Below are 27,036 nucleotides of genomic sequence, written 5' to 3' on the forward strand. Positions count from 1 at the left end.
GGGCAGGGGCTCCCCCTCCCGGGTCCTCCAGCAGGTAAATGGGGCAGCGGAGCCCGGAACGGCGCAGGCGGAACTGGGGATGGGGACAGGGGACAACGGTGACCCCCCCAGGGACACCCCCAGGGACACCAGGGACACCCCCAGGGACACCGGGGACAACGGTGACACCCCCAGGGACACCCCCAGGGACACCCCCAGGGACATTGGGGACACCCCCAGAGACACTGGGGACAATGGTGACACTGGGGACACACCCAGGGACAATGGGGGACATGGAACAATGGTGACACCAGGGACATTGGGGACAACGGTGACACCGGGGACATCTCCAGGGACACCAGAGACACCCCCAGGGACAACGGGGACACCCCCAGGGACCCCCCCAGGGACACCAGGGACAACAGTGACACTGGGGACACCCCCAGGGACACCAGGGACACCCCCAGGGACACCCCCAGTGACACCAGAGACACCCTCAGGGACACCGAGGGACACGGAACAATGGTGACACCAGGGACAGGGGACAACGGTGACACCGGGGACACCCCCAGGGACACCAGGGGACACCCCCAGGGACATTAGGGACAACGGTGACACTGAGGACACCCCTAGGGACATCCCCAGGGACACTGGGGACACCCCCAGGGACACCCCCAGGGACACCCCTAGGGACACCCCTAGGGACACCTCAAGTGACACCAGGGACACCAGGGACATCCCAGTGACACCAGGGACACCCCTAGGGACACCAAAGACGTTGGGACACCCCCAGTGACACCGGGGACACCCCTAGGGACACCAAAGACGTTGGGACACCCCCAGTGACACCGGGGACACCCCCAGCAACACCAGAGATATGGGACGATGGTGACACCAGGGACACCCCCAGTGACACCAGAGACATGGGACGATGGTGACACCAGGGACACAGGTGACATTAAGGACACAGGGGACACCAGGGACACCCCCAGAGACACCAGAGACACAGGACAACGGTGACACCGGGGAAACGAGGGACACGGGACAGCGGTGACACCAGGGACACCACTGATGGGGGGGACACACGGTGACACCGATGGCATCAGCAGCATCAGCCCCTCCCAGTGCCCCCAGTGTCCCCAGTTATCCCAGTGCCCCCAGTTACCCCAGTATCCCCAGTTATCCCAGTGCCCCCAGTTATCCCAGTGCCCCCAGTCATCCCAGTACCCCCAGTCATCCCAGTGTCCCCAGTCATCCCAGTGCCCCCAGTTACCCCAGTGTCCCCCAGTCATCCCAGTGTCCCCAGTCATCCCAGTGCCCCCAGTCATCCCAGTGCCCCCAGTTACCCCAGTGCCCCCAGTTATCCCAGTGCCCCCAGTCATCCCAGTGCCCCCAGTTATCCCAGTGTCCCCAGTCATCCCAGTGTCCCCAGTTACCCCAGTGCCCCCAGTTATCCCAGTGTCCCCCAGTCATCCCAGTGCCCCCAGTCATCCCAGTGTCCCCAGTCATCCCAGTGTCCCCAGTTATCCCAGTGTCCCCAGTTATCCCAGTGTCCCCAGTTATCCCAGTGTCCTCAGTTACCCCAGTGTCCCCAGTTATCCCAGTAACCCCAGTTACCCCAGTGTCCCCAGTTATCCCAGTGCCCCCAGTCATCCCAGTGTCCCCAGTTACCCCAGTGTCCCCAGTCATCCCAGTGTCCCCAGTCATCCCAGTGTCCCCAGTCATCCCAGTAGCCCGTTATCCCAGTGCCCCCAGTCATCCCAGTGCCCCCAGTTATCCCAGTGTCCCCAGTTACCCCAGTGTCCCCAGTTATCCCAGTGCCCCCAGTCATCCCAGTGCCCCCAGTCATCCCAGTGTCCCCAGTTATCCCAGTGTCCCCAGTCATCCCAGTGCCCCCAGTTATCCCAGTGCCCCCAGTCATCCCAGTAGCCCCAGTTACCCATTGTCCCCAGTTATCCCAGTGTCCCCAGTTATCCCAGTAGCCCCAGTTACCCCAGTGCCCCCAGTCATCCCAGTGTCCCCAGTTATCCCAGTAGCCCCAGTCATCCCAGTGTCCCCAGTCATCCCAGTGTCCCCAGTCATCCCAGTGTCCCCAGTTATCCCAGTGTCCCCAGTTATCCCAGTGTCCCCAGTTATCCCAGTGCCCCCAGTTATCCCAGTAGCCCCAGTTATCCCAGTGTCCCCAGTCATCCCAGTGTCCCCAGTTATCCCAGTGCCCCCAGTTATCCCAGTGTCCCCAGTCATCCCAGTGCCCCCAGTTATCCCAGTACCCCCAGTCATCCCAGTGGCCCCAGTTACCCATTGTCCCCAGTTATCCCAGTGTCCCCAGTTATCCCAGTGCCCCCAGCAGCACCTTCTGCTCGCGGTAGCGCCCATCCCTCAGGCTGCTCCCCAAATCCGCCGCCGATTTCCGCTCCACCACCACGTCCAGGAGCAGCTCCCGCGGGGCGCGGCCTGGGGGGCGTGGTCACGTCAGGCCCCGCCCAACCGACCACGCCCCAGAGTGTAGATTGGACCGTGGAACCAACCCCTGGCCACGCCCACCCAATAAGGGATACGCCCACTACTCCAGGTGGGCGGGGACAGCACCTGGCCACGCCCCCTTGGGTGTGTAAATTAATCCTGACCCCGCCCTCAGCCCCACCCATTGATCTTGGCTCCGCCCACAAACCACACCCAGTCCCACGTGGGGGGAGCCTGGACGTGGCCACGCCCCCCTGGACACACCCAGCCATGCTATTGGTTGGTGTGCTTTGGGGGTGTGGTCAGCACCTGCTCCTCCCCCTCCCCAACTCTGCTGTTGCCACGCCCCTTCTTTGGCCCCACCCATCGCAATTGGCCACGCCCTTCCCTCTGGCCACACCCACCTGCGGGCAGGTTCTTCTCAAAGCCCCACCCCCTTTCCCCTGGCCACACCCACCAGTGGGTAGGTCCTTATCAAAGCCCCACCCCCCTCCTTTGGCCACACCCACAAGTGGGCAGGACCTTCTCAAAGCCCCACCCCCTTCCCTCTGGCCACACCCACCAGTGGGCAGGACCTTCTCAAAGCCCCACCCCTTCCCACTGGCCACACCCACCAGTGGGCAGGTCCTTCTCAAAGCCCCACCCCCTTCCCTCTGGCCACACCCACCAGTGGGCAGGTCCTTCTCAAAGCCCCACCCCCTTCCCTTTGGCCACACCCACCAGTGGGCAGGTCCTTCTCAAAGCCCCACCCTCTTCCCTTTGGCCACACCCACCAGTGGGTAGGTCCTTCTCAAAGCCCCACCCCCTTCCTTTTGGCCACACCCACCTGTGGGCGGGGCCTTCTCCCGGGCCACCCAGAGGAAGTCCCCGACGTGGAGGCGCCGCAGCAGCACCGGCACCCCCAGAGCCCTGAGCAGGGCAGGGACCCCCACGGGGCCTGGGGGGACACGGGGACACGTCACGGGGGGACACGGCATGGGGGGACACAGGGACATAGTCGTGGGGGGACACTGGCATGGGGGGACACAGGGACACGTCATGGGGGACATGCATGGGGGGACACAGGGACACGTCATGGGGGACACGGCATGGGGGACACCCACATGGGGGACACGCATGGGGGGACACGGGACACGTCACGGGGGGACACGGCATGGGGGGACATGGCATGGGGGACACTGCATAGTGGGACATGGGGGACATGTCACGGGGGACACGCCACGGGGGGACACGTCATGCGGGGGGACATGGGGACAGTGGGACGTGGGGGGGACATGGCACTGGGGGGGACATGGAGGGTGACAGGGACATGGGAGGAACACGGAGGGTGACAGTGACATGGGGGTGGTACAGGGACATGGGGGGGACACGGAGGGTGACAGGAACACGGGGGGAACACAGAGGGTGACAGGGACATGGGGAGGAACATGGAGGGTGACAGGGACATGGGGTGGGACATGGAGGGTGACAGGGACATGGAGGGGACACAGAGGGTGACAGTGACCCGTTGGCCTCGGTGACATCGGCGCACAGGACGATGTCGAACTCGCCGGGTCTCAGCTCGAACTCCTGCTCGGGGTCACACCTGGGAGGGGGGGGACTCCAAATTCACCCTCAGGGGGACCCAGAGAGCTGTGACCCATCCCCCCCAAACTCCTGTGACCCCCAACAGGTGTCTGGTCCCCCAGGTGTCTGTGCCTCCCCAGACCCTTCCCAGTGACTCTGTCCCCCAAACCTCCTGGGTGACCCCAACAAGCCCCAGACCTCCCCAAGTGTCTGTGACCCCCAAGTGTCTGTGACACCCCCAGGCCTCTCCCAAGTGTCTGTGACCCCCAAAGTCTGTGACACCCCAGACCTTCCCCAAGTGTCTGTGAGCCCCCAAGTGTCTGTGAGCCCCCAGACCCTTCCCCAAGTGTCTGTGACCCCCAAGTGTCTGTGACCCCAGGCCCCTCCCAAGTGTCTGTGACCCCCAGACCCCCTCCCAAGTTTCTGTGACACCCCCAAGTGTCTGTGACCCCCAACTGCTTCCATAACCCCCAGACCCTCTGACCCCCAAGTGTCTGAGACCCCTAGACCCCCAAGTGTCTGTGACCCCCAACAGCCTCCTGTGACCCCCAAAGTGTCTGTGACTCCAACCACCCCCAGTGTCTGTGACCCCCAACATCACCCCAAAATGACTCACGGTGGGGAGAGGGGCGCAGTTCTCCTCCTCGCCCCGCCAGGGCGCTGCGCGGGCGGGGCCTGGGCGGGGCCTCGGTGGGCGGGGCCTGTGATGCCAGCAGCCAATCGCTGGGCCAGGATTTGACCCCGGGGGTCAGCGAGAACCTGGGGGGACGACATGGGGGGTCATGGGGACTCTGGAGGGTCCCACAGGGGGTCCCTCGTGGGCAAGGGGTGGTTCTGGGGGTCCTAGATGGTGATTTGGGTGGGGGTCTTGAGGGGGAGTCCTGGGAGGTGATGGGAGGTGGTCCCAGAAGTTCAGGGGTGGTCCCGGGGGAGTCCTGGAGCAGTTCCAGGGGGGTCCTTGGGGTCCTGAGAGTCCTGGGGGGGCATCCTGGGTGTTTTAGGGGGGTCCCAGTGGGGGTCCAGAGGAATTTCTGGGTGTCCCGGGGTGGTCCCAGGGGGATCTTGGGGAGTTCCAGGGGGGTCCCCAGGGGTCCTGGAGGGGGGGGGAATTCCAGGGGGTTCCAGGGTCCCAGAGGGGGAGTCCTGGGGGTCCCAAGAGAGGTCCAGGGGTGGTCCAAAGGGGGCACCCAAAGGTTCTGGGGGATGCCAGGAGGTCCCTGAGGGTCTCAGGGGTTCCTCAGGGGGTCCCAGAGGGGTCAGGGGGATTTGGGGGTCCGGGCATACCGGAGGGCGGCCGCTCCGCTGCAGCAGGTCCCGACGCAGGAGGGCACCCAGAGCCCCCTGAGGGGGAGGGGACACAGGGGGTGACCCCAATGTCACCCTCAGGGGGTCCTGTGGGTGGGGGAGCAGGTCTGGGGTGGGGGGATTTTGGGGGTCCTCACCGGGGTGGGGGTCATCGCAAAGGGCCGGGCCTGGCGCAGAAGCTCCGCCTGTGGGAGGGGCTCCGGGCTCTGGGGGTGGAGCTTTGGGTGAGGAAGGAGGGGCCAAGGGTCCAGGCCCCTCCCCACCCCCCTCAGGTGTGGCCCCTCCCCCATTGTGGCTCCTCCCCCACCCTCAGGTGTGGCCCCTCCCCCATTGTGGCTCCTCCCCACCCTCAGGTGTGGCCCCTCCCCCATCGTGGCCCCTCCCCTCACCTGTGCCAGGACCACCAGCAGGGCGTGGGCCCCTGAGCGGGGAGGGCCGAACGCTCGGGGGCGGCGCTGAAAGGGGAGGGTCAGAAGTTGGGGGGAGGGGGTCTTGGTGACCGCCCCACCCCTCCCCACGCATGGAAGGGGGTGGGGCCAGAGGGGTGGGGAGGGCGATGATGAGACTCACTTTGGGCGGAGCCAAGAGGGGTTCTGGGTCCCGCCCCTCTGAGGGTGGGGTTGGGGGCAGGCCTTGCTCTGTGGTATGCAAATGAGCATGCAAATGAGCATGCAAATGAGCATACAGCTCAGTGAATAAAACAGCCTCATTGGACCTGTAGCTGTTCTGGCTCCACCCACTTCAGAGCCACACCCACTAGCAAAGCCCCACCCCCCTCCCTGGCCCCACCCCCTCCAGGGCCTGTAGAGCAGTTGAGTCAACGGAGGCCACGCCCACAGTGACCCCACCCACCATGTGCAGGCCACACCCACCCTCAGGCCCTTTCTCTTTAACCACGCCCCCTTTGAAAAGGCCACACCCCCAACTTTTAGCCCGCCCCGAGGCCACGCCCCTTCACTTGAGACCACGCCCTCCCTCATTCCCCTGCAGATGTGGGTGTGGCAGTGGGGGCGGTGCCCTATTCAAGCCACGCCCTTCATTGACCACACCCACCCCTTCTCAAAGCCACACCCACCCTGCCCAGAGCCCCACCCATGTTGGCCCCACCTATTTCCCCTCAGACTCCACCCCCAGAGCCCCACCCACCATGTTGATCCCTGCCCAAGCCACGCCCCCTCCATGTTGGCCCCACCCATTTTCCCTCAGACTCCACCCCCCCAACAGAGCCCCACCCACCATGTTGGTTCTGCCTCAAAAGCCACGCCCCCTCCCGCACTGCCACGCCCACTTTCCCTCAGGCCACCCCCCCAGACAGAGCCCCACCCACCATGTTGGTTCTGCCTCAGAAGCCACGCCCCCTCCCACATCACCATGCCCACTTTCCCTGAGGCCACGCCCCCAGGCAGAGCCCCACCCACCACGTTGGTTCTGCCTCAGAAGCCACGCCCCCTCCCCCACTGCCACGCCCACTTCCCCTCAGGCCACGCCCCCCAGGCAGAGCCCCGCCCACCGGTGCGGTGCTGGCGCAGCCGTTGGTCGAGGCGCTGGCAGAGGGCGGGGCCGAAGTGACGCAGGATCGAGGCCGAGCGGCCCGAGCGGAGCCGCAGCGGGAACAGCGACAGCGAGCGCAGGGCCTGGGGGAAAATACAGACCTGGGACCCCAAAAATACACCTGGGAGCCGTAAAATACAGACCTGGGAACCCTAAAATACAGACCAGGGACCCCAAAAATACAGACCAGGGACCCCAAATATACACCTGGGAACCCCAAATATACACCTGGGAACCCTAAAATATACCTGGGAACATCAAATGTACACCTGGGAACCCTAACATAGACCTGGGAACCCCAAATGTACACCTGGGAACCCCAAAAATACACCTAGGAACCCTAAAATACAGACTAGGGACTCCAAAAATACAGACCAGGGACCCTAAAATATACCTGGGAACCCTCAAAATACACCTGGGGACCCCAAAAATACACCTAGGAACCCTAAAATACAGACCAGAGACCCCAAAAATACAAACCAGGGACCCTAAAATATACTTGGGAACTCTCAAAATACACCGGGGGACCCCAAAAATACACCTAGGAACCCTAAAATACGACCTGGAGACCCCAAAAATACAGACCTGGGACCCTAAAATAGACCTGGGAACCCTCAAAATACACCTGGGGACCCCAAATGTACACCAGGGAACCCCAAATATACACCTGGGAACATCAAATGTACACCTGGGAGTCCCAAAATACACCTGGGAACCCTAAAATAGACCTGGGAACCCTCAAAATACACCTGGGAACCCTAAAATACACCAGGGACCCTAAAATACAGACCAGAGACCCCAAAAATACAGACCAGGGACCCTAAAATAGACCTGGGAACCCTCAAAATACACCTGGGGACCCCAAATGTACACCTGGGAACCCTAAAATACACCTGGGAACCCCAAATGTACACCTGGGAGCCCTAAAATAGACCTGGGAACCTAAAATATACACCTGGGAGTCCCAAAAATACACCTGGGAACCCTAAAATAGACCTGGGAACCCCAAATGTACACCTGGGAGCCCTAAAATAGACCTGGGAACCCTAAAAATACACCTGGGGACCCTAAAATACACCTGGGAACATCAAATGTACACCTAGGGAGCCCAAAAATACAGACCAGGGACCCCAAAAATACACCTGGGAACCCCGAATGTACACCTGGGAACCCTAAGATATACCTGGGAGTCCCAAAAATACACCTGGGAGCCCTAAAATAGACCTGGGAACCCCAAAATAGACCTGGGGACCCTAAAATACACCTGGGAACATCAAATGTACACCTGGGAGTCCCAAAAATACACCTAGGGAGCCAAAATACATCCGGGAAGCCCAAAATCATCCCCCCAAGGGTCCCCAGAAACTGCCCAGAGGGGCCCCAAACCCACCTGGGATCTCTCAAAACCCATCGAGAGGACCCCGAAATCATCCATTTGGGGACACCCAGACCCACCTGAGAACCCCCAAAACCCACCCTGGGGACCCCAAACCAGCAGCAAGGGACCCCCAAACCCAGCTGGGGACCCCCAACCAGCAGCCAGGGACCCCCAAAACCCACCTGGGGACCCCAAACCAGCAGCCAGGGAGGACAAAACCCACCCTTGGGACCCCAAACCAGCAACCAGGGACCCCAAAACCCACACTGAGGACCCTCCCCAAAACCCCCTGGGGGCCCCAAACCAGCAGCCAGGGAGGACAAAACCCACCTGGGAACCCCAAATAAGCGCCTGAGGATCCCTCCCCCAAACCCAGCTGGGGACCCCCAAGCCACCCTCCTCCCAGGACCCCTCCCCCGGGACCCTCCCACACCCTCTCGTAGGTGCCCCTCGCCCACGTCCCCTGGGCCTCGTCCTGCCACTCCCGGAGCCACCGGGTGAACAGCGGGTTGGGGGCGCAGGGGGCGGCGGCGTTGGGAGAGACCCCGGAGGGTTCCCGGGGGTCCTGGGGTCCCGGGGTCCTGGGAGGGTCCGTGAGGGGAGCGGCGGCCGCCATGTTCGAACGTTCCCGCCACGGCCCCCGCGGGGCCGCTCTGGCCCGCGCCCGCCGCTCCGGGGAATGCGACTCGTCTGCTCTGGAGGACCATCCCGCCACGCCGCTCTAGGCAGCCCGGAGGATCAACTCGTCTGCTCTGGAGGACCCGGCTGCCCCGAGACCCCCAAATCCTCCCGGGGTGAGGGGGCTGGGGGGGGAACGTCCCTCAAACCCCCCAAAACCTCCTCAAAACCCCCCAAACCTCCTCCAAAACCTCCACCCTCCCCAAAAACCTCCCACCCCAAATCTTCCTCCCAAATCCTCCAGAGGGGTGGGGTGGGGGGGTACATTGTCCCCAAAACCTCCTCCCAACCCCCCAAATCCTCTTCCCTACCCCAAATCCTCCTCCCAAATCCTCCCATGGGGGGGGGGGGGTTAAACCCTCCACCCAACCCCAAAAACCTCCTCCCAAACCCCCAAATCCTCCTCCCAACCCCCCAAATCCTCCCGGGGGTTTAAACCCTCCACCCAACCCCAAAAACCTCTTGAAAGGGCATAAATTGTCCCCCTAAATCCTCCCTCCTGCCCGTGGGGAGGTTCAATCCTCCCCCCTCAACATCCCAAAAATCCTTCTGGGGCTCCTCCCCTGGAGCCACCCCCCTCCAAAATAACCCGAGGGGGGGGTAAATCCCAACCCCATCCCCCCCAAATTCCACCCTGTCCCCCAAATTCCGACCCCCCCAGGGCAGGAGGAGCCGTTTCCAGCACAGCAAAAACCTTTATTGTTTAGAAAATCCTTTTAAAAACAAACCAGGAGAGGGGAAGGGAGGGCGGACAACCCCCTAAAATAACACAGAGACCTCCCCTCCTTGTTTGAGTGAGGGGGGGGCACCCCAAAATAACACCAATCCCCCCCAAAATAACACAGAGACCTCCCCTCCTTGTTTGAGTGAGGGGGGGGCACCCTAAAATAACACCAATCCCCCAAAATAACACAGATCCCCCCCTTGTTTGAGTGAGGGGGGGGCACCCCAAAATCCCACCCCATGGTAGGGGGAGGTGGTTTTGGGGTGATGGGGGAGGAGCAGCACCCTGGGATCCCCCCACAAAGGGATGGATGGGGGGGATGGGACACCCCCAAAATGGATTTGGGAAGGGGGGGAGGGCAGAACTGGTTTGGGGGTCACACATAGGGTGGGTAGGGGGGCTGTGGAGGTTTTGGGGTGCAGGGGAGGGTTTGGGGGTCCCCAGGGATGGTTTTGGGGTTACCCATGGGAGGTCTCAACTCATCCAGGGGGTCCCAGAGGTGATTTTGGGGTCCCCAGGGGATTTGGGATCCCCAAAGGTGGTTTTGGGATCCCCAGGGGGATTTGGGGTCCCCAGGGATGGTTTTGGGGTCCCCAGGTGGTTTTGGGATCCCCAGAGGTGTTTTTGGGGTCCCCAGGGGGATTTGGGGTCCCCAGGGATGGTTTTAGGATCCCCAGGAGGATTTGGGGTCCCCAGAGGTGGTTTTGGGGTCCCCAGGGGTGGTTTTGGGGTATCCAGAGATGGTTTTGGGGTCCCCAGGGGTGATTTTGGGATCTCCAGGGGGGATTTGGGGTCCCCAGGGGTGGTTTTGGGGTCCCCAGAGGTGGTTTTGGGATCCCCAGGGGTGGTTTTGGGGTCCCCAGGGAAGGGTTCTCTGGCAGTTGGAACTCACCATGAGTTTGGGGGTGCATGGGGGTCTGCTGGGGGGTGTTTTGGGGTTCCCGGTGGCTTTGGGGTATCTGGAGAAGTTTGGGGGTCCCCAGGGGTGGTTTTGGGGTACTCAGGGGGGGTCCCACTGCCCCTGGATGTGTCTGGCAGTTGGAATTCAGGGGGAATTCTGGAGATGGATTTGGGGGTGTTTTGGGGTGCCTGGGGTGGGCTCTGGGGTGCAGGGGGGGTTTGGGTTACCCACAGGGGTTCGGGGGTCCCCACAGATGGTTTTGGGGTGCTCAGGGGATCCCTCAAATCCTCTGTGGGGATCCCACAGGCCCAGGATGTGTCTGGCAGTTGGAATTCAGGGGGAATTCTGGAAATGGGATTGGGGGTCTTTTGGGGTGCCAGGGGTGGGTTTTTGGGGTACAGGGGTTCGGGGATCCCCACAGACGGTTTTGGGGTGCTCAGGGGATCCCCCAACCCCTCTGTGGGGATCCCCCAGCCCCCGAATTTACCCGGCAGGCGGAATTCGCCGGGAATTCTGGATCGGGGTGGGATCGGGGAGCTTTGGGGTGCTGGGGAGGTTTGGGGGCACAGGGAAGCTCGGGGTGGTGGGGGAGGTTTTGGGGTGCCCCTGGTGGGGTGGGGGGCTCAGAGGAAGGCGTCACACCACTCCCTCAGGCAGCCCGAGCAGTCCCGGCTCTGTTTGGCGTTGGCTCCGCACGTTTCCTTCAGCCACTCCCGGAACAGCTCCTCGTCCTTGCGCAGCACCAGGAACTGCCCCAGCACCACGTAGGCCTGGGGGGGACATAAAAGTGTCACCAGGGGACAGGGGACACCCTAAAGGTCACTGACACCCCCCTGGTGTCTCCTTTCCCACCCCCATTCCCATTTCTCCAACAGCTCCTCGTCCTTGCGCAGCACCAGGAACTGCCCCAGCACCACGTAGGCCTGGGGGGGACATAAAAGTGTCACCAGGGGGGTCACCAGGGGACAGGGGACACCCTAAAGGTCACTGACAGCCCCCTCAGTGTCCCCAAGGGGCTCCTTTCCCACTCCCATTCCCGTGTCCCCAACAGCTCCTCGTCCTTGCGCAGCACCAGGAACTGTCCCAGCACCACGTAGGCCTGGGGGGGACATAAAAGTGTCACCAAGGGACAGGGGTGACACCAGGGGGGTCACCAGGGGACAGGGGACATCCTCAAAGGTCACTGACACCCCCCTGGTGTCTCCTTTCCCACCCCCATTCCCATTTCTCCAACAGCTCCTCGTCCTTGAGCAGCACCAGGAACTGCCCCAGCACCACGTAGGCCTGGGGGGGACATAAAAGTGTCACCAGGGGACAGGGGTGACACCAGGGGGGTCACCAGGGGACAGGGGACACCCCCAAAGGTCACTGACACCCCCCATGGTAACTCCTTTCCCACCCCTGTCCCTGTGTCCCCAACAGCTCCTCGTCCTTGCGCAGCACCAGGAACTGCCCCAGCACCACGTAGGCCTGGGGGGGGACATAAAAGTGTCACCAAGGGACAAGGGACATCCTCAAAGGTCACTGACACCCCCCTGGTGTCTCCTTTCCCACCCCCATTCCCATTTCTCCAACAGCTCCTCGTCCTTGAGCAGCACCAGGAACTGCCCCAGCACCACGTAGGCCTGGGGGGGACACAAAAGTGTCACCAGGGGGGTCACCAGGGGACAGGGGACGTCCTCAAAGGTCACTGACAGCCCCCTCAGTGTCCCCAGGGGGTTCCTCTCCCACTCTCATTCCCGTCCCTCCAACAGCTCCTCGTCCTTGAGCAGCACCAGGAACTGCCCCAGGCCCTGAGGGGAGTGGGGGACATTGAGGGGGTCACCAGGGGGGTGGGGACATCCCCGTGTCCCCAAGGGGGTCCTGCAACCCCTGGTGTCACCAAGGGGTCCCCGTATGTGTTCCTAAGCCAGTCCTGTCCCCAACCCCTCAAGGATGTCCCACCTCGTTCTCAACATCCTCAGGGATGTCCCCAACTTGTCAAAACCCTTCCCTGGTGTCCCCAACCATCCAAGGGTGTCCCCAGGTGTCACCAACACCCAAAGATGACCTCAGGTGTCCCCAATATCCTCAGGGATGTCCCCAGGTGTCCCCAACACCCTCAGGGATGTCCCCACCTTGTCAAAGCCCTTCTCCTCCAGCTTCCTGCCCAGCACGTCCCCAATCCCAAATCATGTTCCCTGGGTGTCCCCAACACTCCAGGGACCACCTCAGGTGTCCCCAACCCTCCAGGGGCGTCCCCAGGTGTCACCAACACCCTCAGGGATGTCCCCACCTTGTCAAAGCCCTTTCTCCTCCAGTTTCCTGCCCAGCACATCCCCAATCCCAAATCATGTTCCCTGGGTGTCCCCAACACTCCAGGGACCACCTCAGGTGTCCCCAACACCCTCAGGAATGTCCCCAGGTGTCCCCACCTTGTCAAAGCCCTTCTCCTCCAGCTTCCTGCCCAGCACGTCCCCGATCCCGGCCAACGACCCCACCGGCTTCTCCCCCATCGGCTCCGCCACGAAGTCCCGGTGCCTCTGTGACGTGGAGGACATGGCGCCTGGGGACACACAGGGGACACTCAGGGGACACTCAGGGGACAGTGGGGACAGTCAGGGGACAGTGGGGACACTCAGGGGACACTCAGGGGACAGTGGGGACACTCAAGGGACACTCAGGGATATCTGGGGACACTCAGGGGACAGTGGGGACACTCAGGGGACAGTGGGGACCCAAAGGGGACACTCAGGGGACAGTGGGGACACTCAGGGGACAGCGGGACCTCAGGGTGACGTGGAGGACATGGCGCCTGGGGACACACAGGGGACACTCAGGGGACAGCAGGGGACAGTGGGGACAGTCAAGGGACAGTGGGGACACTCAGGGGACACTCAGGGGACAGTGGGGACACTCAAGGGACACTCAGGGGACATTGGGGACACTCAGGGGACAGTGGGGACACTCAGGAGACAGTGGGGACCCAAAGGGGACACTCAGGGGACAGTGGGGACACTCAGGGGACAGCGGGGACACTCAGGGGACAGCGGGGACACTCAGGGGACACTCAGGGGACAGTGGGGACACTCAGGGGACAGCGGGGACACTCAGGGGACAGCGGGGACACTCAGGGGACAGTGGGGACACTCAGGGGACACTCAGGGGACAGTGGGGACAGTCAGGGGACAGCGGGGACACTCAGGGGACAGTCAGGGGACACTCAGGGGACACTCAGGGTGCTTCTGTGACGTGGAGGACATGGCGCCTGGGGACAGTCAGGGGACAGCGGGGACACTCAGGGGACACTCAGGGGACACTCAGGGGACAGTGGGGACACTCAAGGGACACTCAGGGGACATTGGGGACACTCAGGGGACAGTGGGGACACTCAGGAGACAGTGGGGACCCAAAGGGGACACTCAGGGGACAGTGGGGACACTCAGGGGACAGTCAGGGGACAGTGGGGACACTCAGGGGACACTCAGGGGACAGTGGGGACACTCAGGGGACATTGGGGACAGTCAGGGACACTCAGGGGACACTCAGGGGACACTCAGGGGACAGTGGGGACACACAGGGGACACTCAGGGGACAGTGGGGACGCTCAGGGGACAGCAAGGGGACAATGGGGACACACAGGGGACAGTGGGGACACTCAGGGGACACTCAGGGGACAGTGGGGACACTCAGGGGACCCTCAGGGTGCCTCTGTGACGTGGAGGACATGGTGCCTGGGGACACACAGGGGACACTCAAAGGACATTGGGGACACACAGGGGACCTTGGATACACTCAGGGGACATTGGGGACAGTCAGGGGACAGTGGGGACACTCAGGGTGCCTCTGTGATGTGGAGGACATGGTGCCTGGGGACAGGGGGGACATTGGGGACAGTCAATGGACACTCAGGGTGCCTCTGTGATGTGGAGAACGTGACGCCTGGGGACAGTGGGGATGCTCAGGGGACATCAGGGACAGAGGGGAACAGTTCAGGGACAGGGCCAGGCTGGGAACAAGGCAACCTCCCCAATTCCCCCCATGCCCCCTCCCCCTTCACTGTCCCCTCCCCTCCTTCTTTCGTCTCTGTCCCCTCAGCCCCCCGACCCCTCTCACAACCCCCGCTGCCCCCACCCTTCTTGTCCCCTCCATCCCCTCAGTGTCCCCCGGACCTCCCCAGCTCTACCCGCCCTTCACGGTCCCCTCAGACCCCTCACTGTACTCCCCAGCCCCTCCCCATCCCCCACCCCTCAGACCCCTCCTCACCCCACAGGGTCCCTCAGACCCCTCAGTGTCTCCCCAGCCCCTCAGACCCCTCCTCACCCCTCAGAGTCCCTTCAGACCCTCCCCATCCCCTCCCACCTCCTCAGACCCCTCCTCACCCCGCAGGGTCCCCTCAGACCCCTCCCCATCCCCTCCCACCCCCTCAGACCCTTCCCCATCCCCCACCCCCTCAGACCCCTCCTCACCCCTCAGAGTCCCTTCAGACCCCTCCCATCCCCACCTCCTCAGACCCCTCCTCACCCCTCAGACCCCTCCCCATCCCCTCCCACCTCCTCAGACCCCTCCTCACCCACTGCAGGGTCCCCTCAGACCCCTCCCCATCCCCTCCCACCCCCTTCAGACCCTTCCCCATCCCCCACCCCCTCAGGCCCCTCCTCAACCCTCAGAGTCCCTTCAGACCCCTCCCCATCCCCTCCCACCCCTCAGACCCTCCCCATCCCCCCACCTCCTCAGACCCCTCCTCACCCCTCAGAGTCCCCTCAGACCCCTCCCCATCCCCCCACACCCTCAGACCCCTCCTCACCCCGCAGGGTCCCTCAGAACCCCCACTCTTTTTCCCCCTCAGACCCCTCATTGTTCCCCCCAACCCCTCAGACCCCTCAGTGACCCCTCCCCACGCCCCTCACACCTCCCCCTCCCTGTCCCCTCTGGCCCCTCCTGCTCCCCTCCCCTTCCCCCTCAGGGTCCCCCACCCCTCAATGTCCCCTTCAGGGTCCCCCTCACCCCTCAATGTCCCCCCGTCCCCCTCCCCCTCACCGTCCCCTCGGCTCCAACCGCCGCTCCCGCCTCAGGCCGCCGCCGCCGCCGCGCACTGACGTCACTTCCGGCGGCGCCCTCCCCGGACGCCACTTCCGGATTCTGCCGCTGCCAGGAGGGGCGCTCTGGCCGCGGGCGGGACCATAGAGAGGAGCTGGTCCTCCAGGACCGCCGGGAGAGCGGGAAAAGGGTCCAAAAAACCTGGAAAAGAGCCCAAAAAACCTGGAAAAGGGGCTGGAAAACTGGGAAAAGGGTCCAAAAAACCTGGAAAAGGGTCCGGAAAACCAGGAAAACGGTCCGGAAAACCTGGGAAAGGGTCCAAAAAACCTGGAAAAGGGTCCGGAAAACCTGGGAAAAGGGTCCGGAAAACCTGGAAAAGGGTCCGGAAAACCGGGAAAAGGGCCCAAAAAACCGGGAAAAGGGTCCGGAAAACCGGGAAAAGGGTCCGGAAAACCGGGAAAAGGGGCTGGGATAGCTGGAAAAGGGTCCGGAAAACCTAGAAAAAGGGCTGGGATAGCTGGAAAAGGGTCCAAAAAACCTGGAAAAGGGTCCGGAAAACCAGGAAAAGGGTCCGGAAAACCTGGAAAAGGGGCTGGGATAGCTGGAAAAGGGTCCAAAAAACCTGGAAAAGGGTCCAAAAAACCGGGAAAAGAGCCCGGAAAACCGGGAAAAGGGTCCGGAAAACCTGGGAAAGGGGCTGGGATAGCTGGAAAAGGGTCCGGGATAGCTGGAAAAGGGTCCGGAAAACCTGGAAAAGGGTCCAGGTACTTTGAGATAAATTTGGGGGCCAAATGGAAAAAAAATTCAGGGCCAAAAGGAAGAGATTTTGGGGCATAAAAACGGACTTGGAAGCAAAAAAAAAAAAAACCTCAAGGGAGTTGGGATAAAGAACAGGGATTTGGGGGCAAAAATAGGGAATTTCGAGATAAAAAGGGGGATTGGGGGATAAAAAAATGGTGAACTTTAGGGAAAAAATGGGGGGGGAAAAAAGGGAATTGGGTGAAAAAGGGGAAAAAGATTTGGGGCAGGAAAGGCTCAAAAATCGACACAAAACCCATCAAATTGCACCAAAACACCTCAAAATCCAGGTGGGATCAGGGCCCCCCCATTTTGTGCCCCCTCCCCCACCTTTTGACCCCCATAGTCCCTTCCCACCTCCCCCAATTTTTGGGGCCACACACTGAGAATTTGGGATTTTTCCACACTTTTTATTTATTTTTTTTTTGGGGGGGGTTTCCAACGCTTCAATCCCGCTCTGGGAGCCCCCCCGTAAATTGGGGACCCCCCCATAAATTGTAGATTCCCCCCAAAAATTGTGGATCTCCCCCATAAATTGGGGACCCCCTCCTAAATTTGGGGGACCCTCATAAATTCCAGACCTCCCCATACATTGAGGACCCCCCCCATAAACTGAGGATTCCCCCATAAATTGGGGACCCTCCCCCATAAATTGGGGACCACCCCATAAATTTAGGACCCCCCCATCATAAATGGGGGACCCCCCCATAAATTTGGGGGGTACCCTCATAAATTGGGGACCCCCCAATAATTGGTGACCCCCCCATTAATTTGGGATCCCCCCATAAATTTGGGATCCCCCAGTAAATTGTGGAACCCCCTCATAAATTGTGGACCCCCATAGAATTGGAAACCCCCCCAAATTATGGACCTCCCTCTAAATTTGGGACCTCCCCCCCCCTTAAATTTGGGGGACCCTCATAAATTTGAGACCCCCCCCACACACAAATTGAGGACAAACTGAGAATTCCCCCATAAATTGGTGACCCCCCCTTAAATTGGGGACCCCCCCATAAATTTGGGATCCCTCCCTTAAATTGGGGGTCCGTACCTTAAACTGGGGACCCCCCTAAAAATTTGGGACCCCCCCCATAAATTGGGGATCCCTCCCTTAAATTGGGGTCCCTCCCTTAAATTTGGTACCCCCCCCATAAATTGGGGATCCCCCCATAAATTGGGGGTCCCTCCCATAAACTGGGGACTCCTCTGTAAATTGGTGACCCCCCCCATAAATTGGGGACCCCCCCAAAAGTTTGGGATCCCTCCCTTAAATTGGGGGTCCCTCCCTTAAATTTGGTACCCCCCCCATAAGGTGGGGATCCCCCCATAAATTGGGGACTCCTCTGTAAATTGGTGACCCCCCCATAAACTGGGGATCCCTCCCATAAATTGGGGACTCCTCTGTAAATTGGTGACCCCCCATATAAATTGGGGACCCCCCCAAAAATTTGGGATCCCTCCCTTAAATTGGGGGTCCCTCCCTTAAATTGGTGACCCCCCCTATAAATTTGGGACTCCCTCCCTAAATTGGTTCCCCCCCATAAATTTGGGATAACCCCCCATAAGTTGGGGATGCTCCCATAAATTGGGAAATCCCCATAAATTTGGGATCACCTCATAAATTGGTGACCCCCCATAAATTTGGGATCCCCTCCCCATCACAAATTGGTGACCCCCCCATAAATTCCTTCCTCTCCATAACTTCGGGATCCCCCAATAAATTGGGGACCCTCCCCATAAATTTGGGACACCCTCGTAAATTCGGGATCCTCCCACAAATTGGGGAACCCCCTCATAAATTGGGGGTCCCCCCTATAAATTTGGGGGCCCCCCCTCAGGCCTGGTCCTCGCTCAGTAACATGTTGGGAATCCCTTTGGAGATCGGGAATCGCCTCCCCGAGTCCGGGCACTGCAGGGACCCCTCCAGCACCTCCACCTGGGGGGAACACAAAAAGAGGGTCGGGGGTCCTCCAGCTCTGGGGACCCCCCCTAGGGGGGTTGGGGACCCCCCCATCCCCCCTCACCTCGAGCAGGACGTGGTGGAGCCTCCTCAGGAACTCCTCGTCCCCCTCGTAGTCGGGGGTGGGTTCGGGGGGCAGCTCCGAGGGGTGCCCCAACTTTTTTTGGGGGGGTAAAGAGGTTAAAAAGGGGTTAAAAAGGGGTTAAGGGGGGTTGGGGGACCCCCCCCAAAAAAATGTCCCCCCCTGTGCCCAAAATGGTGCCAAAAACACCCCAAAAATGGAGACCCCCCTCAAATTGGGACCTCCCTCCCCATCCCCCCAACCCAGAGAACCCCAATTGGGACCCCCAAACCTGGGGCTCCCCCTACCCTGAGAACCCCAAACAGAGACTCTCCCCCTCAAAGTCCCCCAGACCCCCTCAAAATCCCCCAAATCCCCCTCCTCATGCTCTGGGCCGCCTCCTGAGCACATCCCAACCCCTGGAGCCCCCAAACTCCCCAAAGCCCCCCAGAGCCCCCAAATCCCCCTCCTCACGCTCTCAGCCGCCTCCCTGAGCACATCCCAGCCCCCAGACCCCCAGAGCCCCCCAAATCCCCCAGACCCCTCAGAGCCCTCCAGACCCCCGCAAATCCCCCAAAGCCCCCTCCTCACGCTCTCAGCCGCCTCCTGAGCACGTCCCAGACCCTGAGACCCCAAAGACCCCCCAGAGCCCCCTCCTCACGCTCTCGGCCGCCTCTCTGAGACATCCAGCCCCCAGACCCCCTAAATCCCCCTCCTCCACGCTCTGGGCCACGTCCCTGAGCACATCCCAGCCCCCAGACCCCCCAGAGGCCCCCTCCTCACGCTCTCAGCCGCCTCCCTGAGCACATCCCAGACCCCTGGAGCCTCCCCAGCCCACCCCAAGCCCCCTCAAATCCCCCCAGAGCCCCCTCCTCCACGCTCTCAGCCGCCTCCCTGAGCACGTCCCAGCCCCCAGACCCCCCAAGACCCCCAAATCCCCCTTCTCACGCTCTCAGCTGCCTCCCTGAGCACATCCCAGACCATGGAGCCCCCAGACACCCCAAAGCCCCCTTAGACCCCCAAATCCTCCCCAGACCCCCTTAGAGCCCTCCAGACCCCTGCAAATCCCCCTCCTCACGCTCTGAGCAGCCTCCTGAGCACATCCCAGACCCCCAAAGCCCCCTAGACCCCCAAAGCCTCCCAAATCCCCTCCTCACGCTCTCAGCCGCCTCCCTGAGCACGTCCCAGACCCCCAGACACCCCAAAGCCCCTTAGACCCCCAAATCCCCCTCCTCACAGCTCTCAGCCGCCTCCTGAGCACATCCCAGCCCCCGCAGACCCCCCCAAACCCCCCCTAAATACCCCTCCTCACACTCTCAGCCGCCTCCCTGAGCACGTCCCAGCCCCCAAAGCCCCCAGAGCCCCCAGAGCCCCCTCCTCACGCTCTCAGCCGCCTCCTGAGCACATCCCAGCCCCCTGAGACCCTAAACTCCCCAAAGCCCCCAGAGCCCCCAAATCCCCCTCCTCACGCTCTCAGCCGCCTCCTGAGCACGTCCCAAGCGCAGCCGCGGCACCAGGCGGGACACGAAGGCCGCGTTGAGCAGGACGGGCCGGACCCAGACCTCGGCGGCCTGGGGGGATGTGGGGGGTAGTGTGGGGATTAATTAAGGGGGCTAATTGAGAAGGGGACATCGAGAACAGGGAATGGGATGGGTCAGATCCAACCCAGGGGAAAAAGGGGATTAATGGGGGTTTAATGGGAATAAGGGGGAACAAGAAGGGGATGGGGATGGACCCGAATCTCAGGGGATTGGTGGGGAAGGGAGAAGGAGGGTGGGGAGCTTTCCTGGGAGGTTCTTGGAGTGAGACCCCGATCTGACCCCCCTCCCTCCCCTGGGAGGAAACCCCCTGAACCCCTCGATTTTCAGCAGGAAGCCCCCTGGGCTCTATTTCCAAGGGGAACCCCCAGCCCTTCTGTTCCCAAGGGAAGCCCCCATAGCCCTATTTTCAGAGAAGCTCCTCATACTTCTATTTTCAGTGAAGCCCCCTGCTCCGATTTTCAAAAGGAAGCCCCTCACCTCAATTTTCATCAGGAAGCCCCCGTACTCCTTTTTCCAAGGGAAGCCCCCTGCCCCTATTTTCAAAGGGAAGCCCCCTCACCTCAATCTTCAGCGAGAAGCCCCTCAAGCTCCCATTTTGAAAGGGACCCCCACCTCGATTTTCAGTGGGAAGCCCCCCATAACCCCATTTTCAACAGGAAGCCCCCCCATAACCCCATTTCCAAGGGCCCCTTCCCCCTCAATCTTGAGAGGAAGCCCCCATAACCCCATTCCCAAGGGGAATTCCCCCCAATTTTCAGCAGGAAGCCCCCGATATTTTATGGGAAGCTCCCCATAACCCCATTCCCAAGGGATCCTCCCCACACCTCAACTTTTAGAGGGGGAAGGACCCCATAACCCCATTTCCAAGGGGACCCCTCCCCACCTCAATTTTGAGGAGGAAGCCCCCAAGCTCCATTTTCAAGGGACCCCTCCCCACCTCAATTTTGAGGGGGAAGCCCCCCCCGATATTTTATGGGACCCCCCACACCTCAATTTTGAGGGGGAAGCCCCCCCCGGGCCGCAGCCCCGGCACGTGCGAGCTCAGCAGGTTGTGGGTCAGCAGCTTCATGGCGGCCCCTCCCGGAAGTGACGTCCCGGAAGTGACCAAAAGTTACCTGGGCAACCGAGGGGCGTGACCGGAACAAAAAGGGGCGTGGCTTCGAGTAAAGGGCGGGGTTTGGGACCCCCAAATCTTTTCTAACCCCCCCATTTTAACCCCAATGTCCCCCCGTTTTACCCCCCCATTCGCAAATTCTCCATTTCCACCCTCGTTTTTTCCCCAAAAATCTTTCCCCACCCCTCCCCCCTTTTTCCCCCCATACACCTCCAATTTTCACCCCCCACCCTCAATTAACAGCCCTCCCCCAATTCTACCCCCTGCACCCCAATTTTCAATTCCTCCCACCTCGTTTTCCCCATGAACCCCAAATCCTTCCCCAACCCCCTTTTCAACCCCCTGACCCCCCTTTCAATTTCCCCCAAATCTCTCCCCACCCCGTTTTATCCACCCCCACCCCCAATTTTACCCCCAAACCCCAAATTTTCTCCTCTGTCCCCCCCAAATTTCCATTTTCCCCTCGTTTTTCTCCTGTGAACCCCAAATCTTTCCTCCCCCCACCCCAATTTTACCTCTTTTACCTCCCCTGCCCCCTAATTTTGTCCCACCCTCCCCCCAATTTTAGGCCTCTCCCAGGTCTCAGTGACCCCCCCAAACCCTGGGGGGGACCCCCAAATTCCCCCCAAAAAGAAAAGAAGGGGCACAAATGCAGTTCATTTATTCACCAACTGGGAGGGGGAACCCCAACACCCCCCAAGGGACACAGAAAGAAACCCCCCAGAACCCCAAAACTTCCAAGGGCCCCCCAAAAGGGAGTGTGTGTGTTTTGAGGGGGGGGGGAAAGAGACCCCTAAATAGAAGAGGAACCCCAAAAATTGGTTTTTGGGGAGGAGAAAACAAAAAGAGACCTCCCCCTCCCCAAAAAATGGGGTGTAAGGCCACATGTGGGGGCTGGGGGGGCCCCAAGGCTCTAATGATGGGGGTGGGGGTGAAATTTTGGGGGTCCCAGGGTGGGGTTCCCCTGTTCTGTGTGGGCTGAGGGGGGGGGATTGATCCACATTCGGGGTGGGTTGACGGAATTTTGGGATTTTGGGATGGAATTTCCCCGTTTTAGGGGTGTGGAAGAGGATCCATGAACTTTTTTGGGGAGCTTGGAGTAGGGGGAGGGGAGTTGATGCAGTTTTGGGGTCCTGCTAAGGGGGTGTGGATGCAGTTTTGGGGTTCCCCTGTTTTGGGGGTGCTGTGGGGGTGTCAATGAAATTTTGGGGTTCCCCTGTTTTGTGGGTGCTGTGGGGGTGTCAATGCAGTTTTGGGGTTCCCCTGTTTTGTGGGTGCTGTGGGGGTATCAATGAAATTTTGGGGTTCCCGTTTTGTGGGTGCTGTGGGGGTATGGATGCAGTTTTGGGGTTCCCCTGTTTTGGGGGTGCTGTGGGGGTGTGGATGCAGTTTTGGGGTTCCCCTGTTTTGGGGGTACTGTGGGGGTGTCAATGAAATTTTGGGGGTACTGTGGGGGTGTCAATGCAGTTTTGGGGCCCTCCTGCTGTTCTGGGGGTGCCAGGGAGGGGTCTCAATGCCCTTTTGGGGGGGTGTTGGTGACAGTGGGGGGGGTTTCCAAGGCAGTTTTGTGCTGCTGAGGATGAGGGGGGTGGGGAGTGGCATTTTTTAGGGGTGCAAAGGTGAGTTTTAGGGGGGTCCCTACGCCTTGTAGGGGAAGCTGAGCAGGACCCCCTCGTAGGGCTGGAGCTGCAGCTGCCCCAGCTCCACGAGGGACCCTTGGGGGCGGCCCCGGTGGGTGCTGAGGCGCAGGGTGGCCCGGGGGGGCAGCTGGGGGTGGCTGAGGCTGCCCTGGGGCAGGGGCTCCCCACGGGGGTTGAGCAGCAGCAGGAACCGCTCGTTCTGGTCCCAGCGCCGCAGGACGGCCACGGCCCCCCCGGCCCCCACCACCTCGGCCTCCCCCAGCGACAGCGACCGCTCCCGGGCACGCAGCCCGCCCAGGGCCCGGCACAGCTCCAGCACCTGCCACTGGGGGAGGGGAGGAGAGGTCAGAAAAGGGGGTGGGGAACCCCCAAACGCGGCCTCGGGGTAGGGGGACAAAGGGGGGGTTGACCCGCTGAGGATGAACCTTGGGGTGTTGCCCTTTTAAGGGTGGCATTGCCCTTTTAAGGTTGCATCACCCTTTTAAGAGTGTGTTGCCATTTTAAGAACAAAGCTGAGCCAACACCTCTTCAGGGACCCACCTGAGATGTTGCCCTTTTAAGAACAGCCCCAAAGTGTCACTCTTTAAAGAGCCATTCCTGGCATTGCCCCTTCAAGAACACACCTGAAGCCATTGCCCCTTTAAGAACTCACCCCCCACCCCCCCCAAGGACTAGGTTAGGTGGCCCCACCCCCTGGGGTTTTGCCACTTGAAGGACAAAGCCCCGCCCACCTCCCGTGGGCGTGGCAGAGTGTAGACCCTCTCCCTAATCAGACCCCTCCCCTTATTAAACACAGCAATGTTGCCCCTTTAAAAGAGCCCCGCCCTCTTTAGGACAAGCTCCACCCCTTAAAAGCCAGGCCACGCCCCCTTCCTCTAAAGCTCCGCCCTCAAGTGCCACACCCACTTTGGAGCAATTGACACCCAAAAAGATCTGTCCTTTTTGAGGCCACGCCCATTCCTCAAAGCCCCGCCCTCTTCCCTGAAGCCCCGCCCTCTTTCCCCAAAGCCCCGCCCACCTCGGAGCTGTTCCCGCCCACTTGGAGGTTCTGGATTCGCTCCCAGGGCATCGGCAGGGGGCCAGTGGGGAGGGGAAAGGGCCAGGTGGGGAGGGAAAGGGCGGGGCCAGTCGGAGGAGAAGCACCCCAATTCCCACCCCCCAACCCCAAACCCCACGCCTTGGACCCCCAAAACGCCCCCAAAATCCTCTTTGTTGAACTCTCCCAACCCCTCCCTTGAAACAACTCCCCCAGTCCTCCCAAGAAATTATCCCTGCAGAGCCCCCCAAAACCACCTCTAGAGAACCCCCAAAACCACCTCTAGAGAACCCCCCAAAAACCACCTCTAGAGAACCCCCAAAACCACCTCCACAGACCCCCCAAAACCACCTCTACAAACACCCCAAAACCACCTCTAGAGAACCCCCAAACCACCTCTAGAGACCCCCAAACCACCTCCACAGACCCCCAAAACCACCTCTACAAACACCCCAAAACCACCTCTAGAGACACCCCAAAACCCCCAAAACCCCCTCTACAGACACCCCTCAAAACCCCTCTAGAACCCCCCAAACCACCTCTAGAAACCCCCTAAAACCCCCTCTAGAACCCCCCAAAACCACCTCTCAGAACCTCCCAAAACCACCTCTAGAACCCCCCCAAAAACCCCAAAACCACCTCTAGAAAACCCCCAAAATCCCATCTACAGAACCCCCCAAACCACCTCCACTGACCCCCTAAATCCTCCTCTGAGCTCCCCCAAATCCCCTCCCATCCTCCCCCAAGCCCCCCAAAAGCAGCACCAGCCCCCCAACACCCCAATATTCTTCCCCAGCCCCCCCACCCCAAAACCACTCCCCAGGCCCCCCAAATCCCCAATATCCCCTAAATCTCCAGTATTCCACCCAAATCCCCCCCAAACCCCTAAATCCCCAATATCCCCCAAACCACCCCTCAGACCCTGCAAATCACCCCCAGGCCCCCAAAATTCCCCCAAATCCCCAGCCCTCCAAACCACTCCCAAGCCCCCAAATCTCCAATATACTCCCAAATCCTCAAATCTCCCCTCCAACCCCCCAAATCCCCCTTTAGCCTCCCCAAACCACCCCCAATCCTCAAATCCCCCTCAGCCTCCTCAAATCCCCCTTTAACCCCCAAACCATGCCCCAGGCCACCCAAATCCCCCAGGCCCCCCCCAAAACCCCCAAATCCCCCTCCAAATCCCCTAAACTCCCCCACCCCCAACCTCCCCCTTGTCCCTCCAACCCCTCAATATCCCCCTCAATCCCCCCAAACCATCACCCAGTCCCCCAAATCCCCCGCTATCCCCCAACCTCTCCCAGCCCTCTAAAACCCCCTAAATCCCTCCCAGCTCCCCCAAAATCCCCAAATCCCCCCCCAAATCCCACCTTGCTGCCGGGGGGTCGCTGCAGCCCCACCTCGTCCCCGTAGCTCAGCACGGGGGTCCCGGGGAGCCCCCAGACCAGCAGCAGCAGTTGGGGGGTCCTCAGGGGGCTCCCCCAGGCCTCCCAGGGGGTCCCAATCTGCACAGGGGACAGGGGGGGCTCCGTCACCTCTGGGACCACCCCCCCTTCCCCAAAATCCAGGAGGGGACCCCCCAAAAAAAAGAGTTCAGGAGGAGCGGGGAGGATTTTGGGGATGATTTGAGGTGGTCCCAGGTGGTTTAGGGGGGCAGGGGGGATCCAAGAGATTTACTTGGGGGTCTTGGGGGCACGGAGGGAGGGGCTACTGGGAGGTCTGTGGGGGGTTTGGGGGACTCAGAGGGGTTTTGGGATCACTCACAGTAGAGACCAGGCTGGTTTTGGGGTTCAGGGGTCTCAGGAGGGTTTTGGGGTCTCAGGGAAGGTTTTGGGGTCTCAGGGAAGGTTTTGGGGTCACTCACAGTGCAGACCAGGCTGGTTTTGGGGCTCACAAGGATTTTGGAGTTCAGGGGTCCCAGGGAGATTTTGGGGTCACTCACAATCCATCCCAAGCCAGTTTTGGGACTCAGGAGGATTTAGGGGTTCAGGGGTTCCAAGGTGGTTTGAGGTCACTCACAGTCCATCCAAAAAGAGTTTTGGGGTTCAGGAGAATGTAGGGGTCCCAGGGAGATTTTGGGGTCACTCACAATCCATCCCAAGCCAGTTTTGGGGCTCAGGAGGATTTAGGGGTCTCAGGAGTGTTTGAGATCACTCACAGTCCATCCCAAGCCAATTTTGGGGTTCAGGAGGATTTAGGGGTTTCGAGGAGGATTTGGGGTCACTCACAATCCATCCCAGGCCGGTTTTGGGGCTCAGGAGGATTTTGGGGTTCAGGGGTTCCAAGGTGGTTCGGGGTCACTCACAGTCCATCCAAAAAGAGTTTTGGGGTTCAGGAGGATTTAGGAGTTTCAAGGAGGGTTTTGGGGTCACTCACAGTCCATCCCAGGCCCGTTTTGGGGTTCAGAGGTCTCACAGAACGTTTTGGGGCTCATGGATCTCAGAAAGGGTTTAGGGATCTCAGGGAGGTTTTGGGGTCACTCACAGTCCAGCCCAGGCCGGTTTTGGGACTCAGGAGGATTTAGGGGTTTCAAGGAGGGTTTTGGGGTCACTCACAGTCCAGCCCAAGCCAGTTTTGGGGCTCAGGAAGATTTAGGGGTTTCAAGGAGGGTTTGGGGGTCACTCACAGTCCATCCCAGGCCGGTTTTGGGGCTCAGGGGTCTCAGGGAAGGTTTTGGGGTCTCAGGGTGGTTTGGGGATCTCAGGGGTGGTTGGGGTCACTCACAGTCCATCCCAGGCCGGTTTTGGGGCTCAGGAGGATTTAGGGGTTTCAAGGAGGGTTTTGGGGTTACCCACAGTCCATCCCAGGCCGGTTTTGGGGCTCAGAGGTCTCAGGAAGAGTTTTAGGGTCTCAGGGAAGGTTTTGGGGTCTCAGGGAGGATTTGGGGTCACTCACAGTCCATCCCAGGCCGGTTTTGGGGCTCAGGAGGATTTAGGGGTTTCAAGGAGGGTTTTGGGGTCACTCACAGTCCAGCCCAGGCCGGTTTTGGGGCTCAGGGGTCTCAGAGAAGGTTTTGGGGTCTCAGGGGAGTTTGGGGTCACTCACAGTCCAGCCCAGGCCGGTTTTGGGGCTCAGCAGCTCCCTCAGCTCCCTGGCCATGCTGTCCCCAGGCAGGTTGGTCTCCACCACCTTCAGGAAGGGCCCCACGAGCAGCCCCAGCCCCCCCGTCCTGTTCAGAACCTCCTGAGGGTCCCGCAGGCGGGTGCCCCCCACCAGCACCCTAAAACAAGGGGACAGGGTCAGGGGGTCCCAGAACCCCAAAAATACCCCCAAAACCACCCCCAGAAACTCCAAAATCACCCACCAGCACCCTAAAACAGGG

At 60.8% G+C, this 27,036-nt stretch overlaps 4 protein-coding genes across 5 annotated transcripts; all 4 read right to left on the bottom strand.

Moving 5' to 3' along the window:
- Positions 1-10: 10 nt before the first annotated feature.
- Positions 11-8,858, bottom strand: MUS81 (MUS81 structure-specific endonuclease subunit; the record flags this gene model as incomplete). Its single annotated transcript, XM_050337430.1, has 11 exons — positions 8,676-8,858; positions 6,824-6,947; positions 5,884-5,951; positions 5,703-5,768; positions 5,451-5,531; positions 5,293-5,349; positions 4,625-4,767; positions 3,947-4,027; positions 3,269-3,387; positions 2,333-2,433; positions 11-73 (listed from the first exon to the last, which is right to left on the bottom strand). Coding segments are annotated over exons 1-11 (1,086 nt in total), but the record flags the coding sequence as incomplete, so codon positions are not given.
- A 2,252-nt stretch (positions 8,859-11,110) lies between these two features.
- On the bottom strand, positions 11,111-16,635 carry BANF1 (BAF nuclear assembly factor 1). 2 transcript variants are annotated; one of them, XM_050337431.1, is made up of 3 exons: positions 15,565-15,779; positions 12,960-13,090; positions 11,111-11,315 (listed from the first exon to the last, which is right to left on the bottom strand). In XM_050337431.1, exons 2-3 carry the CDS (start codon positions 13,083-13,085, stop codon positions 11,169-11,171), a joined length of 273 nt encoding a protein of 90 aa, XP_050193388.1. In that variant the 5' UTR covers positions 13,086-13,090; positions 15,565-15,779; the 3' UTR covers positions 11,111-11,168. The 2 variants fall into 2 exon arrangements, with proteins under 2 accessions (XP_050193388.1, XP_050193390.1); XM_050337433.1 differs by lacking the exon at positions 11,111-11,315 and adding an exon at positions 11,704-11,829 and having other exon boundaries at positions 15,565-16,635.
- Positions 16,636-17,318: 683 nt separating this feature from the next.
- On the bottom strand, positions 17,319-21,009 carry TRMT112 (tRNA methyltransferase activator subunit 11-2). The gene is made up of 5 exons (XM_050337429.1): positions 20,913-21,009; positions 19,882-19,954; positions 19,167-19,195; positions 18,387-18,479; positions 17,319-18,298 (listed from the first exon to the last, which is right to left on the bottom strand). Exons 1-5 carry the CDS (start codon positions 20,991-20,993, stop codon positions 18,197-18,199), a joined length of 378 nt encoding a protein of 125 aa, XP_050193386.1. The 5' UTR covers positions 20,994-21,009; the 3' UTR covers positions 17,319-18,196.
- A 673-nt stretch (positions 21,010-21,682) lies between these two features.
- LOC126651511 (4F2 cell-surface antigen heavy chain-like) lies at positions 21,683-26,934 on the bottom strand (the record flags this gene model as incomplete). Its single annotated transcript, XM_050337428.1, has 3 exons — positions 21,683-23,117; positions 25,085-25,219; positions 26,760-26,934. Coding segments are annotated over 3 exons (751 nt in total), but the record flags the coding sequence as incomplete, so codon positions are not given.
- Between the last annotated feature and the right edge of the window lie 102 nt (positions 26,935-27,036).

The sequence above is a fragment of the Myiozetetes cayanensis genome, unplaced genomic scaffold, assembly GCF_022539395.1.
Source record: "Myiozetetes cayanensis isolate MyiCay16 unplaced genomic scaffold, myiCay2020 scf644, whole genome shotgun sequence".
Lineage (NCBI taxonomy): Eukaryota > Metazoa > Chordata > Aves > Passeriformes > Tyrannidae > Myiozetetes > Myiozetetes cayanensis.